We start from the raw sequence: 19,372 nt of genomic DNA, 5'->3' as shown, positions 1-19,372 counted from the left end.
TACTGTTTTATTGGCTAAAAGCACAGCTCAGGTCTCTGAGGGCTGCAGGGCACATCGATCTGTAGCCCCTCAATTACTTATTACAGCCCCCCCTCTTGGCTCTCTAAGCCAGCAGGACAATAAACTGGTTCTTTATGCGGCTGATTCTTCGTATCACAAATTGTAATCACCTGAAAATGCATCCGTTTGAACAAAAGCGATTAAGAGTGGGAGCCATACAAAAAGCACTAAATCCTGATACTTTTTCCCTAAAGCATGACTTATTCTTGGTTTTCCATGGTGCACACTTCCAAAATAAATGGGCTTGGACCAGGATGTGGAAATATCCGAGGGCAGAGAGGATGTTTCTCTACCTCCCATTTTCTGGGATCCCACAAACTCGTCTGAGAAGTCGAGGGCGCAGCCAGGAGACCGATGTGTTTCAACTTGTTGGTTTGGGTTGCGGCGATTGAACGAGGAGACGCCTAATTCTGCCATTTTAATCAACTGAACTTCCTAACAGCCTCAGTTGCCCGTCAAAAGCAGGAGGCTGTATCAGTAGACTGCGATTCTCACGACCACATGGTAATCTATGACTGACGTGAAAGTCAACATGGGCCTCTCTTTTGGTGGAGTCTATTTCCTCTAGTTGCTCCCGCAGTACAGTTTGAATTCTGGGAGTTCACTTGGCCGTCTCTGATATATTGGTTTGGCAGAATCTAAGGAATATTTTGTCTATGGGAAAGAGTGGTCAGACACTGTTTAACATCTGGCCTCAGATTATGAGCTGCTGATATTCCCACATCTGCAGTTTTACTCTGGGTGAGCCCAGGTATGAAAAGTTGCAGGTAATATGATACATCATACAAAAGCACAAAAGCAAACAAAGCATTAGACGTGAATTCATCTGGAGCCATATATGTGCGTTTCATGTATTTTTATTTGCCTACACTTGGCTGGAGCTAACTAGGCTTGGATTCTGATGGCTGGTTTTCCATTTTCAATCCAGTTTCAGTTGCTAAAATCCCCAAACTTGTTAAGATCAGAGTCTAATGAATATCTTTTGAATCTTTCAACTTTTCAGTTAGTTAAATAGCACAGATAGCGTGTAATATATCTCTGTCTCTCAGACTGCATTAGGAATTTAGAGCTTTAGTTCTTAGTTAGCAAATCTGTGTTAACTGATTTTATGATCACTTCAGGGCAGCGGAAACAAGATGCACGTACAAAACGTTATGCCGAACATGTGAAACAGCGGCTCCTTCACATCCACCAGACATGGAGCAACACTATCATACATTTGGAGTCATGTTTCTGACCATCCGCTGAATGCATTTCAATATTCACTCTGGTTTTAGCTCTGGTTTTGGTCTCTACCACCTCTTGAGAAATACGTGTCTCTTCAGCGACTAAATGCTCCACTACATTCATCACTTCGTCACCAGCTTTGTTTTATTAGGTTTTAAGAGCGTTTCCACTGAAAACAGCTGCCTGCTGCAGCTGGAAACGGTGCTGATGAGGGCAGCGAGAGTGAACCAAAACTGTTAAGTTACGGGCCATAAAAACCATGAGCTGAGAGATGCTGAAGAGCTCTGCAGAGCTGAGTGGGAATCATGAGTCAGGCTATAATTATCTTCTAACCCCTTTCACATTGTCATAGTTATTTAAGCCATTGTTAATACAAAAATATTACAACTGTCAGTTAATCATAACTTCTGTTCACAGAATTTAAAACTATTTAGCTACCTAAATAGATTTGCTAAGCGTATTTGATACTGGATCCAGATTAGATAAAATGCTACAGAACCACTAGCCTACCTGGCAGCTATTACAACCCTAGTTGTAAAAACATCTGGGACACCGTGTTTACCGAAAAAAGTTTTACGAAGTTTTCCTGAGCCCATGTCGTAACATCCTTTATCCAATCATGTGTCCACAAAGTAGTGAACCTCTCTCCATCCTCGCTTGTGAACGACTGAGCCTTTCCAGGATGCTCCTTTCATTCCCAATCATGATACTATCACCTGTTACCAATCAACCTGTTTACCTGTGGAATGATCCAAACAGGTGTTTTTGGAGCGTTTCACAACTTTCCCAGTCTTTTGTTGCTCCTGTCCCAACTTGTTTGAAACATGTTGCTGTATCAAAATCAGAATAATCAGATATTTACAAAAATCAATGAGTAAAGAAACCTCCCCATAAAAGCAGAAACTGTGACAGTTTGCGATATATCGAAGGGACATAGTTCAGTCAGTCTAGATCAGCCCTCCAGTCATTTTCCCATCCCAGCTGTTCAGCAAGTCCATGTGTATAAATAAGGTCAATTGCCTCACTTAAACCTTCAACCAGTAGATTGTGCAACATACTACAAAGATGTTGTGGTGACAGCTGGGAGGTGCAGTTTCAGAGGGAGGGACATGGTGAGTCAGCAGTAACATCCTCAAACCAACCCTGATAAAAGGAAGAGATACTTTTCATGTGTTTGGGACCTGAGCGCTAACAGCTCAGTCACCACCGCCGCTTTGAGTTACACTGAAGGGCCAGTGTGTGCGTGACAGGTTCACTTTATTGTCTGCTGGACCTCCCGTTCACGTGTGCGAACATCTGTTCAGCATAAGGTTAAGATGTTTTCTGGGAGATGCTCGCTCCTAAGCTTCACACTGAAGCCTCTTTCAGAGCCTAATTTAACTGCTTCCTATGTGGACACAGCACAGAATAATGAGCAGCGCACACAGAAAAGCCAGTTCACCGTTTTTGCCATTACTTTGCATTTAATGATGAAACACCGAGGAATTCTGTGTAATAAAAAGCAATTGAGATTCAAAGCTGCTGCACTGTGCCTAATTATCCCCGAGGTGAATTCTGCCTTTTATTTGCTGTACCACAAAACGTAACTCAGCAACGTCCTGCACCAGGACGACGAGATAACAATACATGTGACTTGATGGAGTGTAAACACAGGGCAGAGGAAGAGGCGACGGGGGATGATGGGAATGAACGAGGGGAGGACGGAGAGGAAGGGGTGAGTGGCACGTGATAAAGTGGGCAAAGGGGGAGGCAAAGAAAAAGCAGCGTGTATGCACCGAGTACAGTGCCGCTCAGACCACAATTCTCACGTAAAGCATGACTGATGAGGGAGAAGCCGTCTCACGCTCTGTGCATCTAATAGGCTTTAATGATGTCCTCGCTAAGCTGTCCATTCTGTTAAGAGGTCTAATGAGAGCGAGTCCGGGTGGACTGTGGACACAAGCTCATCATGAACAATTGGGGAAAACAGATCTTCAGAGGTCCTGCTATAGCTTTCATTGAAAAGATGTCAACAGGATGCTTGACATGAGCGGGACAATCAGCAGGAATTCGCTGTGAGTCAGAGAGATAAGGGCCAAAGGGCCAAAAAAACAACCTGTCGGAGTTCTGTGGTTTACACAGCAGCTGGGAAATGAAGCGCGTTTGCTCAAATATAAAATGCATCTTGATTCAGATGGATTTTGACTCTAAATACGAGATAGAAATGAAAGCAAGCTTCTCCGCCTCCCTCCTGGCACTGTGCATCAGCGTGAGTGTGACATCAGACTCCAGAGCAGCGGCGTTGGCTCCCCAGTGTACAACAGCCCTGTGTCACATACTTTCCGCTCTCACATGTTCACCCATCCTTTCATTCCATTTGTCTCTCATGTAGGGCTGCAGCTAATTATTTTCATCTTTGACTAATCCCTTCATTATTTCTCAGATTAAATGAGTAATTGTTTAGTCTATTTAGCATCAGAAAATATGCTCATCCCAATTCCCCGAAGCTCGAGGTGACGTGTTTGCATGGATTGTTATGTCCAAACAAAGGCCTACAAAACAAAGGTATTCAATCTATGATACGAAATAGAGAAAAGCAGAAAAAAAAATCCATCACATTTGAGAAGCTGGAAACAAAGAATGTTTGGATTTTTTTGCTTGATTAATGACATACACAATTATCAGAACTGCTGGTAATTAATTTTCGGCAGCCCTGCTCTCATGCATGCACGCCAGCTCACCACACTCCTGCAGTGTCTGAGAATGTATGCAGCTGCTGTCTCTGCTACACAACCTATATGAACCACAGCCAGAGCGCACAAACACACACCTTGAGCGTAGAGCCCACCTACCTCCACACATCTGTCTCCGGGTCGCCCCCGTACAGTATAAAACAAGATCCGGGCTTTGATGACAAATTGCTACGGCTCTTCACAGAAAGGTATGGTAATCATGGTTACACCAGCAAGCTCTGTCAGGCACAGGAGACTGGGAACCTCCATCTGACTGATTTACTCTCCGCTAATCAGCACATTCCCCTAAACGTCAATGAAAAGAGGAGGCTCTCCTCACACAGAGCACCCTCCCCCTGCCTCGCTTATCAGCCTCACTCAGCTGTGTCTCTCACAGCCTCACTCTTTCTTTGATTCTCTCTCTCTTTTATTCGTCCACCTCTCGCTCCCTCCACCATCAGCTGTCCTCTCGCTGTCACCCCTCGACATGCCTCCACCCCGGTCCGTGCTCATTTATTCAGCTGCTGTGTTGATGTCTGTTGTTCAGTGGGGACAAGTCCAGAGCCTGTGCGTTGCAGCTCTGCAAGGTCACCGACTGCCTGCCGCCGCCCCCCTCGCCTCCCCGCCCCTGCTCTTCAGGAGACATGGTGTTGCCGAAGGCGAAATCTGAGCTCTCAACCAGAACGCATCCTCAGACAGGCCGAGTGCAATCCAAAATGTAGTCAGATAACAGGTCATCTAACAATCTCTTCGTAGCTGAAGAGGAATCAGGATATAATTGACACTTACTTAAGGTTTTAGTTTGTCAGTGCATAATCAGAAACAGTAAGTGTATTTCTTCCTTTTCAGGAAAACGTGAGAGTATAGGAGATGATACTCTATCTGCATGTAACGCTGTCTATGACTGTCGTCCTGCATATAACCCCCTCTCCATGTTTCCTCTGCTTTGTTTGGTCATACCTGATTAAAGTACTCAGTACTCAGCAAAGATTCTCAAAAATCAGTACGCATTTCTTTTTCTGGCCTCCTTTGATTAAAAAAAAAAATAAAAAACCTTTTCTCTTCGTTGCTCTGGTTATGTTTCAAGCATTTTAGGACAGAAATCATAACATTGTGAGTCATTCTGCTGCAAAAAATAAAAAATAAATAATATTTCTGCACCCGAATAAAATCATTATTATATCAGACCAGTTAAATAAACCTGGGCAATGAATCTCTGTAGCATCTAACTGGGAGAAAAGCCAGAGAAACAGGCTCCAAGGCTGCAGCAGCCTCTGTGGGACTCCAGACGATGCATGAGCCCCCATCTGCCTTAATTTGTCTTCTCTCCACTCACCCATGGCTCACAGTTGCATTAAGGACTGCTCATTTGTTTGACTTAAAATATCTCCCATTGTTCAATTACTTAGCTCTCTGCCCTTGACTTCCTCACAGCAGAATGCCTGAATCGACTGAATGAATGGCCATTACAGGGAGGCAACTTTCACGGGTAACTTTATCTGTTTCTTTATGAAAAATGCAGTCAAAGCCATGGACTGTGCCCAGAGTGGGAGGGAGATTAACATAAGACCAATATCATGTGGTCACAGGAGGTTTTCTCAGACTTTGAGGCTGATCTCAGTCCTGAGGTCTCTCTGCCAACAGATGGTGCTAGTGCACAGTCAATGCTGCGCTGAGAGTGATGTAGCGTTTAGGGATATAGGACTGATCAAAAGACTCCCACTCGTCTTCATCAAGACGGGGCAAGGAAACAAGTTGACGTAAAGTAGAGCAGCAGTGGGAGGGTTACAGTTTTAAAAAGGGGAGAAAATGTGCATGGAGAATGAAGTTAGAGCCACGGCTACAGATATTGAGGGAGCTGCAGTTCCCAAGGGAGCTCATTTAGGCTACAGGCGGACATGTTCGGGTCTGAATGAGGAGACAGGTTTGATCTCTTAGATGAATTTGTCATAAATGACTTGCATTGAATTCCAGCCTTGAGTGGCCCTTATTTCAGAGGGAACTGTCTCCAGTCTGGGTAAAAAGCCCTGACACTTACAGTAGGCTGAAATAATAATAATATAATTATAATGACACTGATGATCAATAATTCAACTCCTGCACACCATTGATTCATTGTCTGTGGTTAGATTAATTGCAAAAAGAAAATCAATACAGGCCGACAATATCTGCATGAATAGAATAAATCTTGGTGAATGATGTCACAGAGAAGAAAAGTCATGTGACTATGGGAACCTAAGTGATACACAAATTAGATGTGTCTCTGCGGACGAGGCCTCGTAGATTGAAAGCAGGATTTATCACAATTGCATGCACGTGCACAGATCTCTGAGGCCAGTTGTCAAGGCAACAGCTAAGGCTGACAGAAAAAAAAAAGCACTGTCCGTAGAAGATCTAGATGTCTGTGTATACGTGCAGAAACGCAGGCCTGCATTTGCGCACAGCTCAAAGCAATTAGTCCAATCAGGATAAACGTTTAATGACTGTTTACCAGCCACAGTCCCAGCCTCCCTGACAGCATGGTTATTTCACTCTCACGCAGGGACGTGTGCTAATTTCACAAGGCTCGGGCCCACGCAACGCATGCAAAATAACTCACGATCAAATATTAGCTGAGGGGGAAAACAAATGTTAAATTCCACTTTTAATCAACCTTAAATAACAGAGCCACAGAGTATAGAGACAATGTATGTCCCCGCTCCCCGTGGTCCTGCAAATGATTCATGTGCTTATGATATTAGCACTGAGAATCTTGGACAATGATGTTCTAATGTGTCGTCTTGTGCCCAGAGCAGTATTTTATCCATTTATTCACATATTCATCACAGGCTGAGACAGAGCTGAAAGCCCCCAAAGGGACCGCTCTGTTTTATAGAGTAAGTGTGCTTTCGTGCCATTATCAACTCCCCCCCGTCCCCTGACCCTACCCCACCTCGCTCATTTCTGACATAAATCAAAACACACTCTGGATAATGAGGGTCTGCTTTGTCACAGAAAAGAGTCGGTGGATTAGTGGCAATTACCAGGCTGAGCGGTGGAGGCTCAGCTTGTTCACAGCTGCTACAGCGGTGCAGGTAAAGGACAGTGTACACACACTAATTCCCATTCATAGCAAAGCAGTGAGAGAGATTAGCGATAAAGACGTGAAGACTACGGACGCCAGCCTTTGGTTTCCGCAGCAGAACACTAAATGGGGTTGTGATTTCAATAATGAGCTGTTCTTTTTTACTCTCTGCCTGCATGTGCATGCATATCTGTCTGTGAATCAATTAAGTATTGCACACAAACTGACACTGCACACATGCATCTGTGCATGTGCAAGAGTGTGCACATGGCTTTCACAGCACAAGGTGCAGAGTGTGTATAGAAGAGCTGCAGTGCAGCAGCATGAGCTCATCACTCTTCTGTTCTCCCCCTCCTCCTTTACTGCCTCCCCCCCTCCATCTCACCCCTCCTCACGCTCGCCATTACATAAGTTAATGCAGCACACACCCTCATTATTCCTCAGGCAGGCGCTGTGAAGAGATGCAAAGGAATATGCCATCAAAAGTAGAATAACAGTGAATGAAAACACAAAAAAAGACAGCGCCTGTGTTTCCCTCTGAGCTTTCACTGTCTCCCCACTGATCAGAGCAGAGCAGAGGCAACACATATTTTAACCCTGCTTTAATCGCACATATTACATGTACAAAAAGGAAGAAACAAGGACATTACAGAAACAAGACCATTTTTCCTAACGTGTGCATCTTTATTTGTACTATATGCATTTTCCCCATCAGACACCTCAATAAACACCCTGCACATGAAAAGCACTCTCTCCCTCTAGAGGGTGGCATTCTGGAGCATTAGAGTAAACAAACTGGCTTCCTCAGATGATTAGCATTTCAAAAGCTGCACAGCTTAGCATGAGCAGCGTAGATACTGCAGCAGAGGCAACATTCCCAAATATATTCTCCCATAATGTTGCAACCCTGCAGCAGCAGGATGGGAAGCGAAGAGAGCGTGACGCTGTGGTTTCTTCTCGAGCTTGTCTCTTAAGGTCACACCACATTAGCCCATTCATTACAATCATAATTTCAGCAAACAATGTAGCCAAGCTGTTAACAGAAAACTATTCTTGAAAGGTAACATAAAGAAGAGAAAAAAAACTCCTCCCACACAATGCTGATGTCCCTCTGGGAGAGACACGAGTGTAAATTATTCAGTGGTGTGGACACGGCCTGCAACTTAAGCATAGATCAGAAACAGCCTGAGCATGCAGTGTTTCAGATGTCAAGCAAACCGAAGCGCAAACGCCGCTTTTCTGATCATGGGGACTGATTTAAAAAAAAAAAAACATCCATAATGATGCACCCCGCTGTGCAAGCCAGCCCATTGCAAGAGCCTGATGATACAGATTGTTGCAGTGTAAACCTATTTTCCACTGGATAAGCATTTGGACAAGCATGAGTGCAAAAACACAACTTAGAAACAGGTGAGCAGAAATACGCTCAATCAACTATGAACAGCTACATCTGGGCCTGGCACCAGTTAGCGTGACTGTGGTCCACCTCTGCAGATGAATACTATAACTACAAGAGGAGCATTACTCGGAATTGAATCTATTCAGCACCGAATCTGCAGGGCAACAAAACCAGCTGACTTTTCTGTTATGGCTAACTGCAAATTGAAACCACCATAACAGCCTCTTCACATCTCCATGGTCCTGACATTTCTGACCAGAAATACAGCTTCCATCCGAGACACGTCTAAGCTTTTCCACCCCGGAGAGTATTTTTCACTCACCACAGTGGAACTGCAAGCTCGCTTTGGCAGGTTGCTATTTTTCCATTACAAGAAGTTCCTCTAAACCCCCCCACACAAAAAAAAGGACCTCACTTGTCATAAAGCCAGCGTACCAAAGCAGGGGACCAACAAAAGGGTCAGTCCCTGCACTCATTTGATCTACGAGCACAATGTTGAATCACCTACTCTCCAGCACGACAGGTCCAGTTCAGGCCAACACCGATTTGTGTTCATGTCCCCAGAGTTAAGTCCCATCGGAGCCATTTACCTACTATGAAGCAGTTCTGTTCTGTCAGGAGGTGTTTAACATCCCACTTCATTCAGATGAGCCTCTGCAGAGCTTCCTCCTCTGCTCCAGCCCATGGATATCCACCATGGGACGGGGAGGCACGAGTGACATGCTCCAGATCCACACACATTAAATAAGTAATGCTCTCGTCGTACTCTCCGACACAGAACCAGAGTCAGATCAGATGCAGCCTGGCGTCTACGGTGTCGTGGCTACAGGATTCCTGTCTCGGTCATGAATCACCTCGTCGCTTTAACCACCCGGGCGTTAAGCAGGTTAGCGTTAGCATTCAGGGTGTTTACCTCCATTGGCTCAAAAGGTTTGCTTGTTTTTTCTTGTTTTCTTTTCCCGTGTTCCATCAAGGATAGTGGGTGCAGAGGGGGATATAAAAGGATAGACAGCAAAGCGACAGGGGAATCTAAGGACTGGATGAGTGAGGAGACCTCATTCTGGGTAGTTACTGTCAGTCCAATTTGGCAGCAGTCCAATCAGAGCCCAGAACCTGCCCAACAGCCTTAAAGTAGCCCAATTTTTCATTTTAATTAAGAAAAGGGTGCTTTCGGCCCTATTTTCCCGCAGTCTTTTGGTTTATCAGTATAATTAAACCATGGTTATAAAAAAGAAAAATCTATAATAGTCAAAAGTCATAAAATTGAATTAAAATCTTTAGTTGGGTTGCATTAAAAGTTTTCACTCAAGACGTCTTACAGGTCTTACGTCACAGAATAATCGCTGGAGTTGGAATAAAAAAGAATTCTCAGCTAGTTGTAATAAACTGAAATAACATTTGGTTTAGACGTTTATCAGTCATCAGTCGTTGGGCGCCAAGCTGGGCCTATTGAACTTACAGCCCCATCAGTCTTCATCATTCTAATCACATGACAGCAGGGGCCGATTTATTGGAAAACAGCCTAACATTTTGTCCATGGAAACCAGCCCAAAACTATTTTTACCCGTCTGTTTAAATAAACAGTTGCCCAGTGTGCAGATAAGTGCCCAATCTGTGATTATTTGTCCATGTTAAAAAAACAAATACTGGTTTAAGATTTTCAAGCTTCTAATATTCATATCTAAATAACATTTATGTAAAGATATTGTTTGTTCTGTCGTATGCATATACTTCATGTTTGACTGGATTTGACTGGATGACTGTTATAATGACCTCCCTGTACATTTTTTTTTTTTTTTTGCCCGCCAGTAAGGACAAAAACAAACAGGAACAGCAATAAAAAGGCAGTTTAGAGAAAAAAACAAAAAACAAAACAGGAGACAGATTGTATGAAAGGCCTGGATGTTTGGGGAAGTCAACATTGTGTGAACTACAGAAGTACTTTTGAGTCACCCTGCAGGCTACGTGATCATGATCACAGAAAGTCACAAAGGAGAGACACAAATTTTGTCCATAAATCACATAATTCCATCACTATGGATTCTGGGTAATAAGAGAGATTTGAATCCTGTATGTCAGAGGACATTCCTGCTCTACAATTCTAAGGCAGGACAAAGTTAAGTGATAATGAGGTTTAAAAGAGATGAACAAAGACTGGCCAGATTATTCTTAAGTCTTTATTATCAAAGGCATGTCCTTCATGGAGTAGACTGCCCGGAAAGACCTTGAAAATGCCTTCACTCTTCACTGCCTTCCTCAGCTGTGTGCCAGTGATAATACATTTCCATGGCTTTGGAAAGGAAACCACCAGCTCGAGCATATAGACAGGAATGTTACTTGATCAGTCAGACGTCAGAAATGTCTGCGCAGCCTGCTGCGGTCAGTCAGAAAGACAGCCGCCACTTATACTGCAGGCCGCTGCCATCCGCACTGGTCAACGCCAGATGGTCTCCTACCTTATAGTTCGGCTGGAGATGCAGTACTTCCACATCGCATTCCATATGGCGGTGACATCACCGGAGGCGTCAGACATGCCCGAAAAAAGTGCACATGGCACTGAGAGGAAGTTTCAGCGAAGTTTTAAAAAACACAAAACTGCAGCAACTCCCCCCTGAAAGAGCCACGAAAAGTACAGTCTGTGCTCAGTGCCTCCTCGACCACAAATTACACCCCACGTCCTTCACTTTCCATAGAAAACCCACAGAGAGATTCATTCTTTCGCTGTTAAAGTTACTTGGTCTGTGCCTTTTTATTCGAAGCTCTCCCAGCCCTGGTTTATGTTGGGCTCAGGGTTGCTGCTCTTGCAAGCAGCCTGATGACCAAGTAAGGTAAAGGCCCAGTACATATAGCAGGAGAAAATCATCCCTCTTCTCAACAAAAGCTCTCCACCCACGACCAACCACACACCAGTCCTCTTTCTCCTCTCCGCAGACTCCCCTTCCTTTGTTTTCTTCCTTTTTGTGCCGTCCAATGCGATCTTTAGCTCATCTGGTGCTCCCCAATGGTGATGGGCAGGGCCTGGGTTGTGTGTTTTGATGTGCGCTCGTGTTTGTGTGGAAGTGACTGTGTGAGAGAGAGAGAGAGGGAATCAGAGTGATAAAGATAGATGGAGTGATAGAAAGAGCATAAGAGAGCTTTCAGTCCCTGTGTGTATGGTAATACTTGGGCCTGAGTCCAACAATCACAGTGCTCTCAATGGGAAGGCCACGCAGGAGGGAGGGTGAACCCCAGTTCAGCAGCTGGGAGAGGCTGTTTTCAGTTACTACACTGACCTTGCTTTAACAACACAGTCTCAGTCCTGGGATAAGATCTGTGTTACACCGAAGCCCGAGCAATGTAATGAGTTACGCCCAATGACCAGGATGTTCCAGTAACTCCGCAGGATTAGACACATAACGAGTTATTCACAGTGTGCGGAAAAAAATATCAACAATCGTCCTAAATAATTCCAAAGCCCACTGAGTCACAGACTGAGATCAGCCATTTGAAGCAGTTAGCAGAAGATTTAATTATTTAGAAATAAGCAGACCACACGACTTTTGTTTCGAAATTCTGTAAACAACACGACAAATTAAAAAACCTGAGTGAAGAAAGAGGACTATAATACCATGGGCATGTGGTGTTGAGGTAGCACCTCCAGCTGGGGGGGGTTCCCTGAAGCCTATGTGCAAAGAAGAGTTGCCAGATAAATCCATGATGCATTATTAATGAGTCACGGACATACTGTATTCTCACCTTCAGAATACTAATGCTTATGACAAACTCTGTGTTTATATATGTGTGAACGCATTAGCATATAGAGATCTGACAGAAGGCGGGTGCCCCTGAAATTCACAGATCCTGCCTTCACACCGCAGCTCGCTTCTGCTTCAGGCATCAAACATCTGCACGGCGGGATGTGCACGAAGGAAGCCTCTGAAAACGCCGCCGCACAGATCTTATTGTAGCAACCGGACCGAAAACTGCAAAAGCTGAAATCTGAGTTATGTTGGATGAGAGTGAGGTAACAATTCTGAGGAAGTGTAGCCCTTTGAAGCTGAAAATTGCAGCTTGAAATACACACGTGAGATTACAGAGCATCACATGGCATGTTGAGTTAAAAGTGAAGACCACCCAAACATTAAAGGCACCTTTTATCGTTGCGGAAGATCCATTTTTCCTTTGCATCTCAAACAGATAGCGGTTGTTGTGTGCAAACTATCTCAGTATGAGGAGGTATGGAATGTGGAGCATCAGATATCTGTGTCGTGGTAGGCAGTCAAAGACATGAGAGGGTTTTTTTTTTTTACAGGTCTCAACACAGCAGCAGGGGGATGGGGTGAGTAATTTACACAGTGTGAAAAAGGAGCGTGCACCTTTTGAATATACCTGGAAGCTGCGAAAAACATACAGCAGTGGTAAAAGCTTTAAAATGTAGGTATTCAAGCTGCTCTATATCTTGCATCCGCTCATTCACTGCTCTGATTTACGGTTTGAAGTGACACCAAATGACATCAAATCGGACGACATGACTGGCATGTGGTGGTGAAAGAAGAGTAAATCCCAAAGCTCACGATAGATTCATTAAAAATGGATTTCTTCTCCAACGCTGATGCGAGCTGCATCAAGCTGGACTCAGTGATCAGGCGTAGATGATGCGGTAGGTGAAAGGTGAATGAGGAGAGGTACCAGCGGGACAGGAATGAATGAATTCAGTCAGAGCCAGCTCATCTCGGTCTTTTCAGCCAGTGCCAACGCGAAACAGACAACCGACACAAACAAGATCATTCTAAGTGCCAAGTTACTTAACCAAGTGCTTCTACAAAATAACAGCCGTAACCTGGTTCGCTCTGAGAAATCGATAACGGTTCAGCCAGCTCGCGCACCCCTGAGTAATGTCTCTCTCAGTCAGCCAGTTTGTCAGCGTGCAGGGCTGAGCACCGCAACAGTTTCTCTATCAATCAGCCATGCTAGAGTCTGTTTTAAAACATATTGATTTGCTTAATGCTGGGAGTGCTTTCGACACAGGCAGCGACATCAACAAGCCGACGGCACTCTGATGATTATGAGTCGTCCGAAACGCTGAGCGCAAGAAGTACGAGAAATGATCCAAGGCAAACACGACTGCAGAGCGCAGCCATTTTTAAACATACCTCTTGTAAAAGTTGTTGTGCGGGTGCAGACACAGCACATGCCAGTAATCCAGGCAAAACGCTTTGAACTTCCACATCCTCGGCTCAGGCGGTCAGCGGCGCGGAACAGCAGTGGGATCCAACGACGTGAAAAGGCACCATGGCATCACCGGCGCAGGACCCTGCTCATTTCTTCCGCCGGTGGAGCCCTGAACGTGGACGTCGGATCTGGAGCTCCAGTCCTCGCCGCTGCCACTGGATGACGGGCTGAGTGGTTTTAACCCGCCCAGAACGACCACATCACTCCTGGACCTGTCTTTCCAACCCAGGAAGCCAGGCCTTCTAGGAACCCTCTAGAGGACTGATTTGGATCCAGTATTACAGCTCAGGATCCACCTCCAAAAATAAGCTCTATTTTGGCTGCTCCGGCTCTGTTTTAGCTCCTATCCAGGTCAGTGAGTCTGTCCTCTGTGCCGGTCCCTTAACACAGTGCGTCAGCCCAGGATCCTCTGAGACATCATGGCTACAGCCGGAGCCCTGCACCACCCCGGCAGGCACAGGTACTGGAATGTGTAGGAGCGCAGATACGAGGGGGAGTCCTCCAAAACTCGTTCATCTCTGTCTGAACAGGCACAGATTCAACAGGGATCATCAATGGCCTCCTCTGCCGTCTCCCTCTCTGCTGCAAGAACAAACTTTCTACTGGCGCGAGAGAGTGGATCTTTTCCCTCACTCTCAGCCTGACTCTTCCTTCAGCCTGACGCCATCCTTCTCCTCCTCTTCTCCTTCCTCCAGTGAAATCCTCAACCTTCTCTCCTCCTATCTCTGTCCCCCTTCTCCTGATCCTCTCCCTCTTGCTCTCTCTGTCTCCCTCTGCCTCTTACAGCTGCTGCCATCCACACAGGACCTCCCAGAAATGTGCCGATTCTGGTTGCTGGGCAACACTACCGTACTACTGAAGCTTCAAATGGAAGCCTAGAAGAGCAGCCTGTGATTGGCCGGTTTTTCAGCGGGGAGGGGCTGCTGCAATGTTGTATGACCACATGAGCCCATGCACATGCTTTGTTCAAATAAATATGAGCTTCAAGTGCTCTCGTGTCAGTGGCTAGTAAAGGAAATGTTGCATCATTTGACTCATCAAGGTCATGGACGAATTACACAAAACACAACTGCACCTCTTCTGCTTGAGCAAATGCTCAGTAATGGTCAATAGAGTGACTCATGAACTGAATTAAACTGTGAGTCTGAGATGCGAGTGGTGCAGCGGCAGAGGGAAGGTGGTGAAATTGAATTTTCAGTGTGTCAAACCTGAATCACAGAAGTGTGTGTCTTCAATAGCTGCATGTGCAAATGCGCTGCAGCGCTTACAGGCGCTATAAGACAAATAAAACGCTGCTTTCTTTACTTGCCAAAGGGGGTTTTGCATTTGCACACAAGCACAGCGCTGTTCTTTCTCCGCCTGAGATGCAGTGCCACACTGCAGTGCCACCCAGTCCCAGCGGTCATGGGAAAGGGGCGTGGGAGGGCCTCTCATCAACATTCAGCCACTGTCAGTGTCCACACACAAACACTGGAAGCCCCACGTATTTACACAAACAAGTGGAGTCGCATATGCAAGCACAAACACACAAATAAACAAACACGCATTAATGTGTGTGCATATTTACACATTAACAGACTAATTGGTATAGTTAGATCTGTTTCGTCTCCGCATGACTCTTTTAGTACACCTCCTGGCACAATATGGGCTTCTTCTGTTTTCTTCTGATACAGAAAGGCCAGAGCAGCACAAAGGCTATACTGAGAGTCTGTGTGAACAGCGGGGATACTAAAGAATTCATTAATCTACACACCATTCATCAGGCTTTTGTCACAACTCAGGCCTCCTGATTTCCACACATCTCACAGGAAATGACCACACACTGACAGTCTTTTATCTGTGCTCTTCATCTCAATTTGCCTTGATGAAAAACTGCTTTCAGCGTGTTCACATTTCACATTCTCCCATCATGAGAAGAGTGACTATCTTCCTGTGTAAATTTCTGCACTTTGGTGGTTTCACATGACTTTTTGGGCACATTTAGAGCACGTTAGCATGTAATATGTAAATTGAGAGGTTAATGCCGGAGTTAAAATCAACCAACCGCAGCTACGGCCACGTTTAAGAAGGTGAACGACTGCACTTAAAGATGTTTTTCTCACCGTTTCCAAAAGCACATTACGGCTGTTGTTCATCATGATGGTTTACTCATGTGGGTCATGCCAGATGGAGAACCCTTTTAGTTTCTAATTCATGTGAAGTTGCCTTCAGTGGGCAGTGTGGGTGGAAACCCCACTGTTTCTGTGTGCGGAACATACCCTGTCAAAGGCAAAGAAGAGCAATTATTGCAGCACGAACTGACATAAAACACAGATGACTGTGATTCAAGTGTGCATGACAGGCAATTTTTTTTTTTCCAACTGTGTATGCAAGCACAACAGGATATGATTTAATAAGTAGATCGAAAGGCTGCTCAACATTGCATGCACTGGGATGTCCATATGTGTGGTGCACTGATATGCTTTAAAGTGCCTGCTAAATGAACATTCTTTCCACCTATCACAATACATGAATACAATACAAGCCTCCACCTCCTCCTGAGTCTTGCGATGATTTAATGCTGCGGGTTAACATGCGCAGGCTGTCAGCATTTTCCGGTGTTTGACAGGGGTGAGGTGTATCCAGCGACAAATTACTCACTACAATTATTTTACATGGGTAAGAGTGGAAAGCGACAAAAGAAATATGAGAGTAAGGACGGCGCCCTTACAGGACCTTTCAGTTACACGGTCACATGGTAGAAGTCTCAGGCTAGACTCACCCAGTCACCTTTAATTTTGACGATCTTTTCCACCCATGTGATATCAACATAAACCTGCAATGTCAGGGCACTTTTGCAGAGGTCAGTGTTAAGGTCCGTTATGAAATGAGCCACATAAAGCTAACAAAAGCACGTTTGTACAACCACGATTCCAAAAGCACTGGGACAAAACGTAAATACGTAAAAACGGTAATCAACTAATGCTTTTTGTCATATACTCAATTTAAAACTAAAGACAATATATTTAATGTTTCACCTCATCAACACCATTGATTTTTGTAAATATATGTTTATTCTGAATTCGATGCAGCAACACGTTTCAAACAAGTTGGGACAGGAGCAACAAAAGACTGGGAAAGTTGTGGACTGCTCCAAAAACACCTGTTTGGATCATTCCACAGGTAAACAGGTTGATTGGTAACAGGTGATAGCATCATGATTGGGTCTGAAAGGAGCATCCTGGAAAGGCTCAGTCGTTCACAAGCCGGGATGGGGCGAGGTTCACCACTTTGTGAAACACGTGATTATATAAAAGGAGATTACTGCATGTGCCCGGAAACACTTTGCAAAACTGTTGTCGGTAAACATCATTCGTTTTCAGATGACTGCATTATGTTTTTATCAATGTTTTGCACAACTGTCCCAACTTTTTTGGAATCAGGGTTGTAAAGTCAATATTTATGCAAAAAGTATTTTGAGTATATAAAAATATGGCAGAAATTTCCTTCCTTCCTTACTAAAACCCCCACTGCACTGCAGGTGGATCAATATGAATCTACTTTGTTTCAGAGATCAAAAGGCAATAACAGACCATCATATCTGCTCAGCCATCAATATGAATAAATGACCTCATATGAAAAGCCTTATGAGAAGCCCTTATTGTCTCCCCGCTGCTGCTGGTGCATTGTACTGTAGTACACTGATGTGGGCTGATATTGAGCATTACAGTGCAAGAACCCCACTTCTTCCTGCCTGCGAATGACCGAGTCGATCACTGATAAGCCGCCCTAAAGATTTCATCGTGATCTGCTCTGAGCGGGAGACGAGCACTTCAACAGGCACTTCAAAAGAAAACGACCTGCTGCGGAAAATCCTCGGGTCAACGGTGTGTGAGAAGGGGCGAAAACGGGGAGCTGAATGGAAAGTAGTCCTACTCAGCCTGTGCAACAAACTGGAGAAACTTTCAGCAGGATGGCCACCCAAAGATAGCATAAGATCTAATAAACATCAAAGATCATAGAGCACAAAATAAACAGTGTGCTGCGCTAAAATTCAATGATAAAGACATCATGAGAACAAGGTTTTAAAGCATAAAGAAGAAGCTGAGCTCATCCTGATGTCTGTGTGAAGGACAGCCTGTCTGAAAGGATGTGTTAGAAAAGTTCACCCCCTGGTGGCAGATTGGAGTAGCTTCCTGGCTTTCAGCGCTTTCGAGCCAATAAGCTGAAGTGATTGTGGGAATGAGGAGTCTGACAGGCAAGCTGATTCCCTTCAGAGTACATCAACACAACGCATCATGGAAATTCATTTATTTCTTATTCATGCTGCACCAGAGAGGCATTTAATAAAAGGGGGACCTCAGATCTCTAGAGGCCAACATCAGGAAGATTCCTGATGGTTGTTTGCCCTGTAAAATCTCAACTGTTTGCATATGGGCTTCACTGATATGTCACGCAGTAGTGCTTCCTCTTCTATTTGGGACAAAAACTCAATTCCCGCAGTCAGCCGCAAGATACCATTACTGGCAAAGAGGGAGGCAGAGAAGCTCGAGTTTCTGACAAGCACGTTAGTTTATGCTACAGGGCAGATAATATCATATAATATCATTGTACAGGGGTGCTCTGGGGAGAAAATCTTACATGAAAGTTACTGCACAAGCTCTTGCATCACACAGATTGTACAGTACAGCTGATTATCCCCCAGCCTGAAAGCAGCCGTGCAGAAGATAGGTGGAGAGGGGGGAAAAAAAGACAGAACAGAAGAGAAGGAGAAAGAGGGCGTGGAGGCAAAACAAGGAAGAGAAAGAGGGAAGACATAGGGGGGATGAAGAAGGGAGAGATCTATAATAACAGCAGACTCAGTCCCTCCAGCTTTGGCTTTGTATTAAAGCAGAAATCACAGACACAGAACAAGGTGAAGGGAAAGACGACAAAAAAGGGGGGAAAAAATCCTCTGTGGCCGGTTGGAGGTGGATCCCAAAGTCTTCAGTCTCTGCCAGCTATGTTGAAGGCCTTTCATAACCCGAGGCTGGGGAACAGAACTGATGAAGAGCGCTGTCTTCCCTGTCAAAGCAGGTGCACTTAGATGCCACCAGCAGAGCGCACACGTCCCGCACAGCAGGCTGTATTTGGCTGAAGCACAACACTCAAGTCTACTCTGAAGGAGAAGAGATGCCAGCTCCTTCTTTAATAATCATAGGAATGGTATGGTTTGTGTGATGATGTGTGCGGGTTCCTAGCTGAGCCAATGTTAACACATCGCTATGATTCACCCTTTTAAATCCCTGATAGGATTAGCATGTCTTATATGAAGCAAACACAGAATGCACAGAAATTATAGTCATGAAAGACTGAAATGAAAAACATATTTAGGGAGAATATATTGTATAAGCATGAGTCAGCTGGTATGGACTCAGTAGACATGACTTGGCTTTTCTTCAATCATGAAACTGTGAACAGAGAACCATGGGGAAAAAGAGCCCATACGTAAGACAACATGTTCAGTGATATCTTGGTATGGTTGTTGTTATATAATATCGTTGCTGATAAACATATCCTTATATCTGCTTTTATTTTTGCCAGAGGAACAAAATGTTCTGGAGATGCATCCTTTCCTGGTGCACCCAGCTCTCCTCTGTGCTGTCGCTTCTGACGTTGCTATTGGCAAAGGCAGGGGCTTATTATGGGCTGTTTCAAACCACGGATGCATCAGGAGTAGCT

At 44.7% G+C, this 19,372-nt stretch overlaps 1 protein-coding gene across 5 annotated transcripts in view; it reads right to left on the bottom strand.

The window, feature by feature from the left end:
* The window catches only part of iqsec1a (IQ motif and Sec7 domain ArfGEF 1a), a 90,560-nt gene that overhangs the window by 29,150 nt on the left and 42,038 nt on the right, over positions 1 to 19,372 (bottom strand). The window contains exon 1 of one of the 5 annotated variants that reach the window (XM_041945121.1): positions 10,918 to 11,379. The exons of 3 other annotated variants lie outside the window; for them this stretch is intronic. In XM_041945121.1, coding sequence (XP_041801055.1) covers positions 10,918 to 10,994 — 77 coding nt within the window. In that variant the 5' untranslated portion in view covers positions 10,995 to 11,379. Of the gene's footprint in view, positions 1 to 4,118; positions 4,213 to 10,917; positions 11,380 to 19,372 lie in introns of those variants that run through there. One more of the 5 variants, XM_041945125.1, reaches the window with a different exon arrangement.

This window comes from Chelmon rostratus, chromosome 10, assembly GCF_017976325.1.
Source record: "Chelmon rostratus isolate fCheRos1 chromosome 10, fCheRos1.pri, whole genome shotgun sequence".
In the NCBI taxonomy this organism is placed as follows: Eukaryota; Metazoa; Chordata; class Actinopteri; order Chaetodontiformes; family Chaetodontidae; genus Chelmon; species Chelmon rostratus.
This window is presented reverse-complemented; position numbering and strand designations above follow the sequence as displayed.